Source organism: Saccopteryx leptura, chromosome 12, assembly GCF_036850995.1.
Source record: "Saccopteryx leptura isolate mSacLep1 chromosome 12, mSacLep1_pri_phased_curated, whole genome shotgun sequence".
NCBI lineage: Eukaryota > Metazoa > Chordata > Mammalia > Chiroptera > Emballonuridae > Saccopteryx > Saccopteryx leptura.
In genome coordinates, this window is record NC_089514.1 from 19871691 (window position 1) to 19890222 (window position 18532).

The following is an 18532-nucleotide window of genomic DNA, read 5'->3' on the forward strand; positions in this document are numbered from 1 at the left end:
GACAGCTTTATTATTATTTCAGTTTGGTGTTCAGTGGGCTTAGTAGCATCTCTCCATCTCTTATCAGGACCCCAAACGGCAAAAAAATAAAATTTGTTACTCACACCTCTTGCTTATATTTTGAAGAGGCAGCTGTAGAAGTTAAATGCAAATAAGCAGTAAAAAGCCAGCGCTGTTTTCTCTTGTTACTGTGTGATTTTGTCATGCTCTCCATTTTTTCCGAGGACTTTCAAATAATGGATTCATTTCAATGAAAGGATGCATAAAGTGTTATTAAAATTATCAACTTATATACACATAAATGAAGAAAATGCATAGAAAATAATGGGGTTTAATTCAGCAGGAAAGAGAATTCATTTTGTAATTTGCTTAACGAGTGAAAATGACATTTAGTGTCATGTTTGCTAAAAAGAAAAGGCAAAGTGAAGAATCCTTTCCCATTTTGATGTTACCCACTTGGGAAGCACGCTGCTGCTTCAAGCTGTAATGAACATGTGGAGTGAAAGACTATAAACAAAGAACGTGAACTTTCAGTATCCCCCGGTAACTATTGGAACAATTGCAATTTTAAATGCTAAAGTTCTTCATTTTCTAGTCAGTTCATTAGCAAATATATTTTATCCAAAACTACACAGAATTTTTCCCTGTTATATTTATGTACATGAAATCTGATGAAGTTAAGCAAAAACAATAACAGGAACAAATGGTGCTTGATTTTTATTTCATTCTTGGTATTTCTGGGTCAGGAAAACCTTGGCTTTTATCATCAGTATCAGCAGAAGCAGTAAGTCTGTATCACTTAGTTCATGACTTTCACATCAAGTTCACTGCATTGACGTGTTTCAAACTGAAAAGTGATTTGGATGCTTAATTCAAACAATGACTGTGGCAAATAAATGTATGAACGCAAACAGATCCTGTGTGCTCAGCTCAGGTTGAGGTTGTTATATCGCCTGAAGGTTTTTGTTTCCCTCTCCATACGTCATCACAGAATGCTGACTGTAAATTTATTACTGTGAATATTTTAGGCCATATTTTACAATAGGCAGCCTGGAGCATTTACTTATATTAAAAGATCAGTGATGGCTTGGGGAATTAATTTTTGGATTTTGCTAGTCCTTTACCAAACGAGATGGGAAAGTAATCATGTGTGGGTGTATTTCTGGAGTGAGTGAGTGAGAGAGAGAGAGAGAGAGAGAGAGAGAGAGAGTGTGTGTGTGTGTGTGTGTGTGTGTGTGTGTGTGTGTGTGTGTAAAGTAAGGAGAGTGCCCTAGAAGCTGGAGGGAAAGCAGCAGGATGGTAATAATTCTCTTGTGTGTGTGTATCATCCAACCACCTCCATTTTCTAAATTGTTCATGGAGGAATCGCCTTGTTCACTAGCTTGGTCTGATTATTTGATATTTCAGATTTCTTGACGTACATCAGGATGGAGCTGACCATCATTGCTGAGAAGGTAATCTCTATCTTAACTCTGATGATATAAAAACTAAAAGTTTCGAAAATAGGCAGTCTTCCCTTTGCCTTTTTTTCCCCTAATATTTTGTCCTCTCCATTTTTTCTCCCATAAAAGAAACACTTTGGAAAAAAGCAAATTCCACATTTATATTGAGTAATACTAAAGACTAAACTGAAGGTAATACTTCCCCCCTAGATTGTCAAAAAAAATAAAAGATTGAAAGCATGGTGGTCGCTAGTTTTATTTTGAATGAGAAGAATTCGCGGTGGAAAATAACAATTAGAATACAATTTTCAGCTTGCAGACCATTTCTATATTTCCAGCCTCCCCAACCACAATACACATGATGATGCTAACTTTTTTAGAATAGAAATAAAGCCACCTGTGTTTTTTTCTCTCTATCATTATTTCCTGTTACATTTTATTTCATTTTATTTTTGCTACCTATCCTTATTTAAAAGACACGGGATGTTTTACTTCTGTTCCAGAAGTAAGAATTTAATGTGGTGGCTGGACCCAGGAGTCTTAACCCTTTACCCAGAATATATTCACTAGGGGACAAGTATTGAATTAAATTGTCGGGTGAATTCTAAACAACTAAGACTGTTTCCTTTACTGTGCACATAATTTTTTTTTTTTTTTTTTTGCCTTGCTCTTGCTGTCGTTGGATTGATTGATAGCTTTCAGTCATAAGAAAACAGCAAGTTTCTGTTCCCATATCCACATTTCCCGTTTGCAGACACACACTTGCTATAAGCACATGCTCATTTGATAATTCATGCACAGTTGCAGGTACCCTTCCCCAACTGAAACCTAAGTCAAAGAACAGACACACAATATGCGTACTTTTTGCCCCACACCCAACCACACCACGAGCTCCTTGCTCCTTGGGTCTTCAGGCTCATATTCATAATGGAGCTTTTTAAGGGACACTTGGCCTCTTGCAAAAAAGTCGAGCATTTTGCACATTCCATGGTTTGGCAAACTCAGAACTGGTTATTTTCTCTAGACCGGTATCAAGTTCTTCTCAGGCATATGATTTCACTTGAAGTCTTGCCCAGGAATCCTTCAAAGTGAGCGTTTGTCCCGCTCTCATGATGTCAGGCGGTTTTCCCTGCATCTGTAATTTGAAGAAAAACAAACAAACCTGCGGGGAACAAACGCCACGGAAACCCAAACAGAACTCGGTGGGGAGCGGGAGTCTCACCTGCAGCGGGCGGGCGCGGGAGGGGACGTGGGTCCAGAGTCCCCTGCGTGGGTGGCGGCCGGGCCGCACCGTGGGGACAGCGACAGTGTCCGTGCCCTCAGCTTGCGTGCACCGCCCCGGGCCCGCATCTGGCCGCGGCGCAGAGGCGGCGGCTCCAAGTGTCAGCGGTAGCGAGGGGAGCCCCGGCAGCTTCAGGCAAAGGCCCAACCTCAAATTTCCAGAGACGGCCCCACATTAGCGACACACGGGGGTCAGGAGGGGGGTCCCCGGGGGCCACTTTTCCAGAATTTTCTGCCTGTGTGTCGTAAAGCGTGCCCCACCCCCAGCACCAGCGAAAGTGGAAGGAAAGTGCGCGGGCCAAGTGAACAGAGAACTCGGTTTCCTCGTCATTTCTCAAAGCAGGCAACCCCACTGTTTCCCAGAAACCTCGAAACCCGGCCCTCCCGGTGCAAAAAGATTTATTAATTGACCTTCTTTACTGAACAGCAAAAGACAGACTCCGTAAACAGGCCATGGGACACATTTTCCATTCGCTTTTGTCCCAAGGCCCCAGGACGTGAGCCCACTTAACGTTCTCAGCAAATCAAAGCACGTGTCCTTTGAAGAAGGTGTGTAATTGGAGTTTAAGGCATGTATGGAATTCCCAGATGTCTATAAAGTAAGAAGGAGCATGTGGCAGGTCACTGGAAGGTGGGGCAGGTTAAAATCACTGGCACAAAAGTTCCCCCCTTGACAGTCTCCTTTGTAAGAGCCAGGGAGATAAGTCTCCGGGAAAGGATGGCGCGATCATAATGAATATCCAGCTTCTATCAGAGTCATGGTAACCATGGTAAAAAGCACATGGTCAGAAAAACCTCAAAACCTCAAAGAAAACACAGCCGGGATTTCGTGGGCGCCCTGCAATGAGATCGTTTGGGTTTGCTGGAGCGAAGGCCTTGAGCGGCCGGCTTGCTTGTTTACGTGGACTATTTTCTTTTCCTTCTGTTTTTTTCCCCCTTCTCAAGTTTGTGGATGTGTCTTCGTCCTTCTGCGTGTGACATAGGCTGAAGCCAGGGGAACAAAATCCCAGATTAGGAAAGGGGGTGGGGGGAGGCGTTTTAAGAACATTCATCCCAGAAGGCAGCCTTCTTAGGGGAGGAGAGACTGGACCAAGTAAAATTAAATTTCTGTAAACCATGCAGTTTAAACATCTAGCAGATAGAGCTTAGGTGAAAGACAATCATCGCCCTCAGCTGCTCCCTTTGCTAATTTCACCACCGAATATAGAGATTTGCGTGAGAGGGCTGATCTAAGTGCGAGTTGGAGTGGAGCTCATTAGGCAGTTGTTTTTTGTTTTGTTTTTGTTCTGAAGCCAGAATCGAAGGAAGTAGGACTTTTCTCCTTGGATTCAAGATGGTGCCCTCATTGACCTGCAGAGTGGAGCCAGAGGCGGGAGACCTAAGGATGGGGTTCTGCCAAAGAGAGAGGCCCTGGCGGAGGTTGGCGCTGGGAGGGGGTGGTGATGTAGGGTGAACGGGGGCTGGGGGGCTGGAACAAAGCGCACCCTAGACCCAGCCACTGAGGCAGGCCGGAGGGGGTGACGCAAGTGTGACAAGTGAAAAGTTAAGCAGGTACCTGAAGGAAGTTTATCTTGCCCAGATGTTAGAGCTTTTATGAAATGTCACGTGAAGAGAACAGATGTACAACTTGCAAAGGGGGCCACGCCTGTAAATACAAGGGAGGCAAAAGCTCAGAGGGAAATCCAGGCATAAATCATCAACCTCCTTTTCTAGTATCTCTTTTCTCCTTTAAATATTTGCTTCCGGAAAGGGAAGATACGTCTTTACGTTAAGTGTCTATGCCAGAAGTCACAGCCCCATCCCCCCTGCCCAGCACCACCACCCTCTAAATGCCTTGAGTTCGGAGGGCTGGGGGGGGGGGCGGGGAGGACAGATCTCACCCCACTGCTTTGCCGGCTTCACGTTCCCCATCCCCCATGTTTCTCTCTTGGCTTCTCAAAGACGTTTGATCCTGAGAAACGGATCGGATCTCGGTTTGGAAAAGCTGAAACTAATCAATTGCCTTTTGAAGGGGTAGAGAGTGATAAGAAGAGCGAAGGAATGCCAGGCCTGACGTGACAGACCCAAAACCTCCAAGATGCTCGGATGAGCTGAAAGATGAGCGGAGATCCCTCCCTCCTGGGGCAGGGACCCAGCGCCCTGGGGATCCCAGCTGCCTACGGAGTAGGGTCTTTAGCAAGTTAAATCACCGGTTTGATTGAAAAGGATTTTTTTTAATGACTTGTACAGATAGGAGGCTTCTTTTTCTCCATGCAGTAAGGAACTCAGTTGAGAAGCAAAATTAAAATGAATTAGCAGTTGCCCAGTTGTGGAAGACAGTCCAATTCCTTTCTCTGTACTAGAGCTAGATGTCCATAGGGGTTATTGTGAATTTTACCATGTGGCACAAGCTTGGGTCTCTATGCATATGGAGGTTTTAAATATTTGTCCACAATACCTTTAAGACTGTACATTAAATGAAACTACTGTGGCTCTTATTGCAACACTATTCCTAAGTCTCTGTTAAATTGACATTGCACCTGGCTCATAGATATTATATAGCCACCCATACAGCTTTTTACTGTAAACAAACTTAAAGTTGGTAAGTCGGGGTATTTCATTCCACAATATTAAATCTAAATTTACTGTCAGAGTTTATCATTCCTTTTTGGATTCCCAAAGGCGTGGTCGGGACTGAAATATATTCAAAGTGATCATTTTAGCTTTTAGGGTTGACTGTTTTAAAAATGCACAAGACCACGTAAACAGACATCTTTTCTCCCTATACCATTTGCTCTAAATACCCATCCAGCCAACCTGGAGGAACTTAACTCATGTCTTATTTGGGGTGCATGCCATATCTGGTTATAGCCCCCAAGGCATGCCAGAGGAAGACCCCAGGGATCTTCCCCTTCTCAGTTCGCCCAGCTTAGATGAATGTTGGCTTGGTCCCTGACACCCTATGTGAAGCTTTCCTCTGGGGCTGGCAGACCTCCTATTTCTAAACATAGTGCTGGAGGAAAGTTTACATTTCTTTTCCTCTTTTGTTCCTGAAACTTAACACCAATCAAAGAGTTGTTACTATTGTTGAAAGCGAACAGTGCAGCAAACAGACCATTTCAGTACTGCCAGCTTAGCAATGACAATGAACGAAGCCTCAGCGAAGTTTGCTGATGCACCCCTCCAACAACCAGTTCCATTCCTGGGGCAGAAGCCTACCTTCCGAGGCAGTCTTCTTGAACATGTTCTTATAAACCCACTTTGCACATCATGACAGAAGAAAATTTCTGTTAGCCTCTTGCTAAGGTTGCCTCTCCCCTCATTCCACCCTTGACTTCTCTTGCTACCCCCCCATCAACGCACACCTTTTAAAACTTCTAACTTTGTAACATATAAAAGAGATCTGGAGAGAGAATCCTTCTTCCTCTTCCTTCTCCCCAGCCCCAACTGAGTGAAACTTAAAACACATCTCATAGATCAGCTTTCTTCTCTGAAGCTAGGCACAGTCCACGACCCGGATTTTCAAATAGCCCAGGCTGGAGTCTGCAATATTTAATCCAGTCAGCTATTAAATGTCCTCCGGCTGATTCAAGAGTATAAAACTCCGTGCAGGGATAATGATACCAAGAGCAGTTTGGGGTAGGGAAGGGGGGCTGAGAGGGGGCAGAGGACTCCTGGGATCCTTTGATTTGGAAAATCCTGTTTTTAGAACTCCTGTCAGAGTAATAACAAAGAAAAAAAAAACATGAAAGAACAATTCTTTGTTCCAGGATATGGTTTTCATGAAATACTACTAACACACACACACACACACACACACACACACACACACACACACACACACCCCGACTATTAATAACCGCTTCTGAGACTCCAATTTTCCTTTACCTATTAGGGACGAGGAGGTTCCGTAACGTGATCCCCTCTCCCCTTTCCTGCCGCCTCCTCCCCCCCCCCCCCAATTAAACCAAAGCGGTTGTTCTGATGGGTCCCGCTCGGCAGATAACCGCGGACTGAGGCTACCCTCTGCATCCCGGCTCCACGTCCCTCCTCCGGCAAACCCAGGCCCCAGGGGAATTGGATGAGGGCTTCGCCTTCTCTTTTCCTAAGGCGGTCACTCGTGCTTTAGGAGCGAGCTCTCCTGGTCCCTGGCTGGAATCCTTTTTAGGACTCCAAACACATGTGACACCAAGGGGCTGGCGTGCCCCTATTCTGCCTGCCTTGGCTCCCAAATGACCCTGCCCAGGGCTTTTTTGTTGTTGTTGTTGTTGACTTAAAACACACGGAGGGACTGCAATTAATATAGCAAACGGGGCTGCGGGTAGGGGAGGAGAGCGACGAGGCAGGGGGAGGGGATCGCCGGAGAAAAAACAACAACATTTGGGAAGGAGGTGGGGGGGGGGGGGCAACCTTTTAGGCAGCGGGAACGAGGCATTTTAGCAGCCGCGTCTGTCATCTGTAGCAGGGGTTAGATAAAACCGTCCCTGATCAAAGAGGTTCGTTCATAAATCACCCGTAAGAAATGGATCTTGAGGAGGAAAAGACACGTGTCCCATAATCTCAGTTTCGGAGTCCGCTGGCTGCCAGCGCGGCTCCTGAGGCCCCCTCTCGCGGTGCCCGCGTGGCCGGCGCGTCTCCCAGCGGGGTAGGGATGTGGGGGGAGGTCTCTCCTGCCCGCTCTCCCCGCCCCCACCTCTCCCCGTCGCCCCCTAGCTTCCGCCGGGCCATCCCTGCTGCAGGCTGGAGATATTGATACAATTCTGGATTGACCAAGGAAGTCGCGGGGGGGGGAAGCTGGAGTGTTTCCATTTCCGAGGCGAGAACGCTGCGCTCTCAGAATCGCAGATCTCCCCCCCCCCCTCGAGGGCCCAGGTCCCCTCAGGTTCCTCGTCCCTCTCCGAAATGGGCAGTGTAGCGCCGCGGGGAGAGTTCAGCTCAAGCAGAAAGGGACGGGGCGGGTGTTTTCGGATCCGAGTCTGGTTAAGTTTCGGACGAACAGTTCTTTGCACTGAGGTTTGCCGCACTTAGTGGAATATGGAAGGAGCGGTCGCGGTCCTCGAAAACTAGGACGGAATGGATCCTTTTTCAACACCTCCCACTCCCAAGCCCCAGACTCCATCGCACCTGCTCTCCCGATTGAAAAAAATAAGCGAAAGCGAATGTCCAGTCCCGCGTGTTAAGCGCTCTGGCCAGCTGTTCCCAGGACCCCAGAAACGCGGATTGGACGAACTGAGCAGCGCTGTGGTTGGCTAGCTTCAAGAAAGCAGTTGACAACGTTACGAAAAGATAGGGTTTGTGAATTTGTGCAGGGGATTTACAATGACAAATGCCCCTTGCCCCTTGCTTTTTCCTCGGCTTTAGCATCCTCCAGATAAACAGGATTTTAGTTATAATAGGTGTTTATGGGTCCAGAAATTGCACTTTGATCTAGGATTTTGTGGGTGGAATGTCTAAGGAGTCTCTAGACACTTGTCTGATTTGAATGCTTTTCAGAATGATTTATGGCAAAAGGCTCCTTTCTGACACTTCCAGATGCCAAAGCTCTTACCTTGCAGGAGGGGTGAAGGAACTGCTTCCAAATAGCGGCAGGGAAGGGAGCCCTAGCGGTCCCGCCCGTCGGCCACCCTACACTGACCGTGTGCACCAGCCCCTGGGGCAGCTGATAACCTTTCCCCGCCTTCCCACTCAAGAGGAGGGAGGGACCTTTTTTTCCTATTTTTTTTTTAAGACGACCAAACCACAGAGGGAAACCAAGTCATCCTCCGATAAAGTTAGTCTCTTGCAGCTAACTCTGCTTTGTGCAATTAACCACCTGCTCCCGCCCGGCTGGTGGTTTGGTGTTAATGCGATTTGACCCCCAAATGTGAAACGGGCGGGGGAATAAGCCCTCCGTTGGGACCCCTGGTGGTTTCACCCTCCGGCCTCAGCCTCTGGCCGCTGCCGCGTGGATCGCAATCCTGGTTTCCCGTGGGGTGGAGACAGGCAGTGCTCAGAAGCTGTGTAGGGGTTGTCGGAGGGGAGGAGGCGACGTCTTTCCGAAAGCTCCCTGCAGGCTCCGATCGGCGAGGCGAGGCCAGAAAAAATAACCCTCCGATTCGATTACGGCGAGCTCCACCAAGAAGCTGAGCCGCTGCAATGTGCGCCGCGGTAGGGGGCAGGTCAGACAGGGCGGAAGCTAGCGCGATTTTAGGGGACACTCCCAGGGCCCGCAGAGCTGACAACGCACGGCAGGCATTTGTCAACCTGAAGCTAAAGATGGGCCCGGCCCGCAGTCGCCTCCAGCGGACTCTTTTCCAGGAGGAAGCGAGGTTTTCCACCCATTTCTTCTCCTTCGAAATGTAACAGGCTGGGGACTAGGGAGGAGGGAACTTGGTTTTCTTTCTTCGTTCCCAAGGTGAAAGCAAATTCAGGGAGGAATTAACCGGGAAGGCTTGAAGACCAGCGGTGAGGAGGGTCGGAGCCAGGGCACTGCTGGCGAATGTGTGCTTTACAAAGGAAGGTTTATCCCTGAGAGATGTGCTGGTTATTTGTTTATGATCCACAAGGTTGGGAATCTGTACTATCTGGGGAACAGTGTGAATATTCCAGTCTTTTTGGATGAGCCTCTACACTCCTACCACCCCGAGTCTCCTTCAATGTTAGTACAGTAACTTGAAGGTCAGCGGTTTGCTTCCCTGATTGGAAAATAAGCCCGATTTCCTGGGTGAAAGAGAATGCATTCAGTGCAGAGCCTGTAACAAAACGTTCTTCTCCACTGTGCAAGCTTTCTTCATTCTCCATAAGTATTACAACGCTAGGAACCAGATCAGTTTATTGGTTTATGTAGAACTGATGCTGATTTGATAAAGCTTAATCATATGACAAAATGCATAATGATGATCCCCTCCTCTCTCTCAAAGGACAGACAGAGCACTGCCTTCTTCCTGGAGTCCCATCAAAAGACTCGGATGGCCTCTTGTCTTTTCAGCGTGTGTATATATTCAAGAGCATAAACATATTAAATAAAAAACTTTCCCAACTTCAAACCTATCAAATGTTTAACAGCTGAAGGATATTCATCTTTAGGAGGCAGGCCAAAATGTCAATAAAAATTTAATTATTTCTGAAACATATGGGAGCACTTAAAAGACCCAAAATGTGATACTAAGTATTGATATTGAGAGGAAACCGAACAATATATACTTTCGTAATTGCTGGTCAAGACCTCAGACTCCCCCAAAAGTTCCATAAGCCACAGACATTTTTATTTGTCCTGACAGGGTTTCTAAAACTAGCATGAAAGACAGGTTGTTGATCAAAGGGGTCATCTGTGTTCTGTGTAAGGAGAAATTAGTGTTGAACTCCTATGAGTTTGGCTTTTATTTTCTATAGAAACTGTAGTGTCTATGATAGCTAATACTATTTCATTGATGAATGTGGGGTGGGAGTATACATTGCTGAGGACTGAGACCATGCATTGGTTTATTTATTTTCTTATAAAGCGAGTGAGACAGGAAGCACTTTAGTTGTTCATTGATTGCTTCTCATAGTACCTTGAGGGGGGCTCCAGCTGAGCCAGTGACCCCTTGCTCAAGCCAGCCCACCTTTGGGCTCATGCCAGCCATTATGGGATCATTTCTATGATCCCACACTAGAGCCTGCCACCTTGAGATTTCAAACCCGGGACCTCAGCATCCCAGTTTGATGCTCTAGCCACTGGCACACCACTGGTCAGGAATCATTTTTGATAACTAACACTAATTGCCTCCTGAAATGGTTCAACCAAATATTCTTTTCAACATGTAATTCTGCCAACTCTGAGATGGTTCTTTATACCAGAAGGTGACACTGGTGACATTATTTCTGTAGTTGGCTGTGATCAGCAAGACTGATGTGAGACTTGAAATAATCTACAAAATATAAGTCACAAATTTTTCAACTTAGCGCTTCCATAGGACTTTTGATTTCTTAAAAATGACATCAAAGTTTAACTGTTGAGTTGAAGGTTAATCTGCTCGTCATCTGCTGCTCTGATAAATCCGGAGAGTTGATCTGACCCATGGTCGTTATGTCCAATTTTCCCTGTGGTTCACTTCACAATGCCTTCAAGAGTTGCTGTGGATACCTGGTTCTCTCTTTCCCTAGTGAAGAGTATCCCATGGTTAACATTAGCCTGATGGTGATTTGCATACCTTCCTTGATTGGTTACCAATAGGCCCTCTACCATAGGAAGAAAGTCTCATTTCTTTCAAAGTTTAGATTCATTTAATTCAACCATTTAATTTAAAGCAAAGGACTCTGGAGCCCAAAGTATCTAAGATATTTGCCCAAGACTAATTGGGCCTAGGCCAGTGTTCTTTTTCACTATTTGGGAACATGTTTTAAGATTTTAAACATCACAAAAAATTCTAGAATTGGCCTGAATATCAGAACTACCCATTATCTTCCAGCTGAGCAACTATTCCCCAAGGTTCACTATCTTTTTCTTTTGTTTCAAAGTTTTGTATAAACAACAGATAACAAGACCAGGACTGTCTCCTTATAAGTAAGTCTGGACACTACTCTTTAGACATAACACCTGGTAAATTGCAAAGGACAGGATCTTATTTAGCTATTTTGTGTTTTCATATCTTAAGAATGAAAATGAGTATGTCTTTATATAATTATATATGCTAAAAATTCAAGTAGTAATATCATGTATATGTGTACCTTTCAGGGTACTTTATACTTTGTTTGGATATTTACAATTACTGAAACAAAGCCTTGTTTGTGGAAAAATATCCTAAGACCACTATTTTTGTCTTTTATAAGGATAATTGCCACTAAGAATACTCTTATGAATTCAAGATTGAAGGGGGAAAAAAAGATAATTTAAGTAGCATGCACAGAAACTGTTTTCTGGGCAGGAAAACCGGGAGTGTAGTTTGCCCCATGGAGTGCTTATGGAATGAGGCAGAACGAAAGCAGGGTGATCATAAGTGAAAAGGATCCCAGAGGCCCTTTCAGTTTGTGATCTGTGATGCCATTCTGCTGTCTGACATGCTTTCCTAGTGGGTTTTGCTTTCCTGAGTTAACTGATGCAAAGGGCAACCTGAAATCAGACTAGTAGGTAGCATGACTCAGGAAAATAACAGCCAAGATAAAGTGTGGACCTTATTCAAGTGTACAGAAATGAGAGACTCATTTTTCTCCTGTACAAGATCTGCTCGACTGTCTGACTGCACAGCTAGAGTTAAAGATCATTTAGATCCGCAGTAGCAATTTCAGAATGTTCACTCCTTCCCAAGCACTTTTCCCCAAGTGACAGGCTATGTGGGTGGCCACTATGACACTGCCTTCAATTAAACCAAAGCATGATTATTCAGTCAACAAACATTCCTTGAGGGTCTCTCTTAAGGTCTAGAGGTGACACAAAAGTGACTCTGTCCTGCTCATCATAACAAACAAGGGAGCCTCTAAGCACAGAATGCTGGCCTCACCTGTGGATATTTGATGTGTGAGCCCTGGAGGCCCCTACAGTGACCACTTCCTCTCAGTTTTCTTTGATATTCTGGGGTGGCACAGAAAATGAGCCTCCTTCTCCCCCCATAATCTGCAGAAGAATAGCAATGGAGAAGCCAAAGCGGTTCCTCTCCATTTAACATGCTAACACTGGGAACTTTGGAACAGAGAGAAGTAGCTTTTGCTACTTTTCTTTGTTTGCATTGCACATTCATCAATCTGTACAATATTCTATAGATTAATAGTTGCTTAATAAACTTTAAGCTTTTTGTAGACAGGTGCCTATCCAGTTTATCACTCTAGTTCCAACACCCTGCTAAGCACGGTCACGTGGCATTTTTGTGGATTTGAACAACCATCGCCATTACACTAAGAGGAAACTGAGGCAGAGAGGCAGAATACACATCTAAAAGACTGAAAAAAATAACTGTGTGACAGTTCCATACTAATATGGTGGGAAATTCATATACTTGTTTCCCAGGTGGATGTTGAAACTGAAAACCCAAGTTAGCACAAATGAAGATATTTATCAAAACATCGTGATGCAGACATTTATCTTAAGTATACCAGCGTGGGTTTCTGTACGGAGCCAGCATCTGCCATCTGCTTCTACTTCTTTGTGTGAATAAGTGTAGGGACACTTCTTTCCCAGGACATATGGCTTACCTGTCAGAGCAGGATTGTGACTGTCCCTCACAACTATATGTAGCAGCCTTGTACCCCAAAAAGCAATCATTGTAAAACTTAATAAGGCATCTGCCTAGCTCATTATCACTGCATTTTCATATCTGTGATATTGATTCTACTTGATTTCTCTAAAGGACCCAAACACAGCCTTTCCATGGGTGCTTCTTAACCAAACCGGGGCAGTCAAGCCAGAGGGTCTCGTCTCCCGATCCAGTCAACTACGGTTCCATTTTCTTATATTCCTGTTCTATAAACATCACCCTGTCACCTCCTCCAACGGCATAATCATTGATAACTGAACCGTTCACGTCAACCAGTATCTATTGAGAAACAGAAATGCCAAGTTAGTTACTCACTGTATATATGCACACATTGTTCCAAACCCAAGAGTGGTGGTTTAGAGAATCAAATATAATTGATTGTGAATTGAAAAGAGGCATTCTAAAAATATTTTAAATTTGGTATGATTAGTATGAATGGAGAAAGCTATTCCCCCACCCCCGTTCTCCTCCAGCCTTCCCCCTTCACTGCAGGGATGCGGTGAACTTGTGTAATTTAAGGCAGGTGGTCCACATCGTAGGCTGACCACAGAGGATGAGAGAGTGTGCATTTGATACCGTGACTGCTGCTCTTTAATAGACTTTAAATATGCTATGACTATTATTTGGCTTTTGGCTATTACATTTATTTTCACTTTCTTTCAAAGGCGTCTCTCTTTCATTTTGTCATTTTCCACACACTGAAATGTAACCCGGGTCCAATGGCACCAAATAGAGGATTTATCTATATTGTCATCAAACTAAATGCACACGAAATATCAAAGGGGAGCAGAGGGCACCCCTTATATTTGGCTCTTGAATGCTGCCAGAAAAGGCGTACATTTTTCTTTGCCTAGGTAATAATACTTTATTTTTATATAAAGCCTTTCATCTGAGAATCTCAAAGGCCTTCAAGATGTCGTTTGGGTCTGGCATTCCTCAACTGGCTGCCCTTTGTCTCTTTGAGCAAAGAAACATTCCTGTTGGGTGTAGTTTCAGAACTGAGTTTGCACTTGGGTATGCACATTCAGAGGTCCAAGGGCATTGAGTGTTTCTTGAACAGATCAAAGAAATGACCAGTTATGACATTCTCAAAACAACCCAGAGAGGAAGATGGGTGGCAAAGGCGATTATCGAAGTTGCAGGTGGAGCAGTTGTGACACAGCAGGTTAAGTGACTCACCTGAGGGCACACAGTGGCGTCTTTGTTACTGTTGGAAACAGTAGTAACATCTACCAGACCATTAGTGTGGCTGTGTTGCTTTGACATCCTACTTTACTGCTCCTTCTCCTTTCAGATGAGAAAATCTCTACGAAGTGTCATCCTCGCGCATGTAAGGAAAAGATCCCAATGCAAGGAAGGAGAGTAGAGTAGCAACTTGAAATGTTGACGATAAAGACGTGTGGGGCCCTCCTTCTTCTCCAGAAAAATCACACACCTTCTGAATCAAGTTAGAGAGTCTAAAATAGAAAAGGAATATCCCTTGCACATAGAAAGTGAAAGTGTAATCTATAGGTTCTTCTCCTTATACGTAAGAGAGCATTGTATAATCTTAGTCCAGAAGCACAGGTATAATGTTATGTGTGTGTGTGTATGTTTCACTAATATATAATAGCTAACTCCTTAAGCTACTTGTACATTTTAAAACTTAAACACATTTTTCACTTAGATCATATCTATGACTATCTATTTCTTTCCTGGAATTCTGTTTTGCCTTAGTATCTTCAAACAAAGTCATTTGCTTTAATATCATAGTTACTAGTCTGAAGGGCCCTATTATGGATTATTCCTCCTTGGCATCAGTATATGGTTTACTGTTAACTCAGTGTTTGACAAGACTGAGTATGATGTTCCACTTAATATTTATGTTTTAATATCCTCTTTCAAAAATTCTTTTCCATTGATTTGAGGGGAGGGGAGAGAGAGAGAGAAGCATCAACTTGTTGTTTCACTTCATTGTGTACTCATTGATTGCTTCTCTTATGTGCCCTGGCCAGGAGTCAAACCCACGACCTTTGGTGCTGGTTGACACTTTATCCACTGAACCACCCTTCCTGGGCTGTTTTCATATCCTCTTAGGACACCATATCATAATCTACCTTTAATTTTAAAACTCATTGTCAGGTTTGGGGCAGGGAATCCCAACTGTGCTTTTGCATGTAAAGTAACTGCTGTATTTTATGCCAGTAAGAAGAGGTAATGGAAGGAATATGTATATATTTTTAATAAGAAAAATATACTGAGACCGTCGTTTTTATGTGAGAATAATTATACATTTGAAAGAAAACAATTTATTTAACTAAAATTTGTTTTGTTTTTCTTTCCTTTTTTTAAATATTCAATTTGAGTGTCTAAAGTAGAACCTATCATTCATAGGCAACGATTATTACCCCAAAACCAGAAAAAATTTCCTGGAAGAATTTTACTAGCATATATCCTGAACCTGTCATTAGTCCATCTTACTGGTAGCTATATGTTAGCAAAAAAAATACATTCCTGGGTCTGTGTCTTCCCATTTTTCTGAGCTCAGAAATGCACAGATAAAAGACACGTGATTTAGAAAGTTTAGAAAAAGCCATAGCATGTATAACATTGGCTTTACATATCAGGAGTGGAAATCGCACAGTGATATGCCCATTTTCTTTATCTGAACATACCATCTAGGTTCTCAGCTTAGTTTTGATCTGCTCCAGAAGAAATATGCATAAACAAGCAGGAATAATGTTGAAGAAAAAAAAAAGTTAAAAACTCAGTTGTTTTACTTTGCTTGAGATGGAGACTCTAGAATCTGTCCTGCCTTTTGTCATTGTTGGTCCGTCTTCTATTAATTTTCATTGCTTTGTGCTGTCTGCCAGTGAGCCCACACTTGAGAAAGAAGGTAAAGGTTTAGCAACATGAAACAATAAAAAACGCATAAGAGTTTTTCCTGCTTTGTTAGATAATCTAAGCGTGGTTTTTGTTCTTCTTTTTCTTACATGGAGTAATCAAACCCTTAATGCGGTCCTCTTCGTTGGCATATGTATCTTTGTTTTGAGGTTATGTGGTCTTCTTGCATTATTCATTTTACCCTAAAGTCCATTTTCTGATGGATTAATTTAGGGCATAAATGACAAAAAGAAGAACAAGTCTAGTCTCAGCTCTACCACTTTCTAGCTGTGTTATTTGCCAGTAAACTAAATTTTTCTGGGCATCAGTTTCTCTAAAATTGGGAAGTATGCTAGATTATATCACAGGCGTTATTATTGCATAATCTGATCGCTCTGATGATACTCCAATAAAATACAATTTTTAATTGCCATTGTAAATTAACTTGTCAAAAATTTTTCTCTGTGACATGCCAAATTTAAGTCTACAGGATCAATTAAAATGTTGTCTTTTCTAAACTTGTAACTTAAAAATTGTGAAATGAAGCATTATTTAAAAATACAGGAATTTTCTCAATTTCCAATTATTGTACTTACAAAACAACCATAAAAACTTGAGATCTGGGAGCAAGTACAAAAGCAGTGATAAATTAGTAACATCTCATTGTTTTAAAAAGTTATTTGCAATAGCTTTACTTTGCTATTTTGTTGTTAAAAGAAAGTATTTGTTATTAATCTCTTAAACTGAAGACTGAGTCTATATTAAATCATTTATAAAATATCTTTACTAGTCAATATTATTTTATTTAGCATCTCATAGCTATCTATATACTTAGAGGCCTATGAGAAACAACAAGTATGTGTGTTTACCTAATAATTAGCATTCTTATTATTGATAATGAAAATGATGTACACAAAAATGTATGTTGGCTACAAGATGTATTTAAAATATTATTTCATAATTCTTCATCAAAATGTCCTTTTCCATATTTGACATCAAAGTAAGGGTTTAAACTTGAAACTTTTCTTAGGATTCATGCTCTGAAGTATTTCTGGTTCTTGTTTTGTTTTGTGGTCACTAACCACAGAGAAATTTGTCTTTTTTACATATGCTGGAAATAATTTACTGCTTTTAGAAATATTAAACCACACACACACACACACACACACACACACACACACACACAGACCCAATGTTAAAGAAACATTATGGGTCTGCTGAAGCCCTCAAAAAGCCAGGAAATTGAGAGTTAATGCAGAAGTTCTTATCTGGCTCTATGTCCAAGGGACTTAAGGATCTCTGAAGAATGACAGGTAGAAGGCACACATGGTTAGTACAATTTATCTGAGACGCTATATTTACACTTAATATATAATAATGCTCTTCTTAAACGCCAATTCTTTTCTAGCATACATAGACAAAAGTCCCAAATTCAAAAGACTTCTAAAATGACAGAGTAGATTTTGATCTGTGGTGTAGACAGATGTGTTTAATTGTATGAACTTGACAAAAATTATGTTCTCAAGTGAGTTTTTTAGAAGTGTTATTTACTTGCTTAATCTTTGCTTATGTTGTATGGGAGAGCCATGCTTTTAAACTTGTCTATTTTACTCATCTCGCTAAAAAGGCCAGAGATCCAAGCTTTTAACACAGACTAGGTCTCAGGAAACAAAGTCTCCTTTAGTACATAACAAAGTCTCCTTTAGTTCAGTGGTTGTAAAGGATATATATATATTTTTTTAAGTGTTGATTTTCAAACATTATCTTACATTTAATTATATAGAAAATGAAATTTGTTAATCAAGAACAAATTTCTATTGATGAAAACATTTAATATGATTTGTTATTACATCATATTAAATTTATCTCTCAAAAACTTATACTTCCTTATTGTTTCCATTTTAATATTTAATCATTATTTAGTACAGAATATATATTTTGAATTTTAATAAGAACATCTATATTAAGAGTAGTTTCATTTATAAATAAATTACTAAGTACCTAATTATCAAAATCAGGCTTAATTCATAGTAAAATATCTCTTTAGATTGTGTACAATGCTTTAAGTTTTTAATATCTGTAAGTAGAAAGACTGATAGTTCTGGATATACTTTTAATAGTATTAAAGTAGATTGTCACATAACCAAAATAGAACACTTTTAAATGTATTTCTGTTGAGCTGGAGTTTTGTCAAAAGAATTAAACAATGATAATTAATTAATTAATGTGTTGCTTCATTTACAGCCATATTATTTGCTTTCTTTGTAACTGCACAAGAAAGGTGGTAAAACCCACGTATGTCAGTTATTCAAAGTAAGCATATTTGGAATCAGAAAAATAAATATGAATTTACATGAATTATAAAGCATAGACTGCTTCCAATTTTAGTTAAGAAAAATAATTTTTCATTTTTGACATAAATATTACCTGCCCAAATACATTTTTTTTTTAGATTTTAGAGCTGTATATGTTTTAAAAGCAAATTGACTATGTGAATGAGACATAATAGATGATATATTTAGGAAATACTCATTCTCAATATATAATTCAATTTATTGAAAACTGATTTGCCGGCCTAAACTAGAGGTTTCAGAAAATACTGGTAAAATAACAAACATTTAGAGAAATATTTCACAACCTATTAAGCTCAGAGTTGAATTATTTGTACACTTCAGAAAGGATCAATTGTTGAATTCTAAAACTACTCCACATTGATTGAATCTTTTTATATTACTTTTAATCTATAATCATATTCTCTAT

The 18532-nt window shown here is 41.7% G+C and overlaps 1 protein-coding gene across 1 annotated transcript in view; it reads right to left on the reverse strand.

The window, feature by feature from the left end:
* Positions 1–2814: 2814 nt before the first annotated feature.
* The window catches only part of HDAC9 (histone deacetylase 9), a 1019027-nt gene continuing 1003309 nt past the window's right edge, over positions 2815–18532 (reverse strand). The window contains exons 27-28 of the mRNA XM_066354134.1: positions 4279–4368; positions 2815–2872 (exon numbers count right to left, since the gene is read on the reverse strand). Of these exons, the coding sequence (XP_066210231.1) occupies positions 4290–4368 (79 nt within the window). The 3' untranslated portion in view covers positions 2815–2872; positions 4279–4289. The remainder of the gene's footprint in view (positions 2873–4278; positions 4369–18532) is intronic.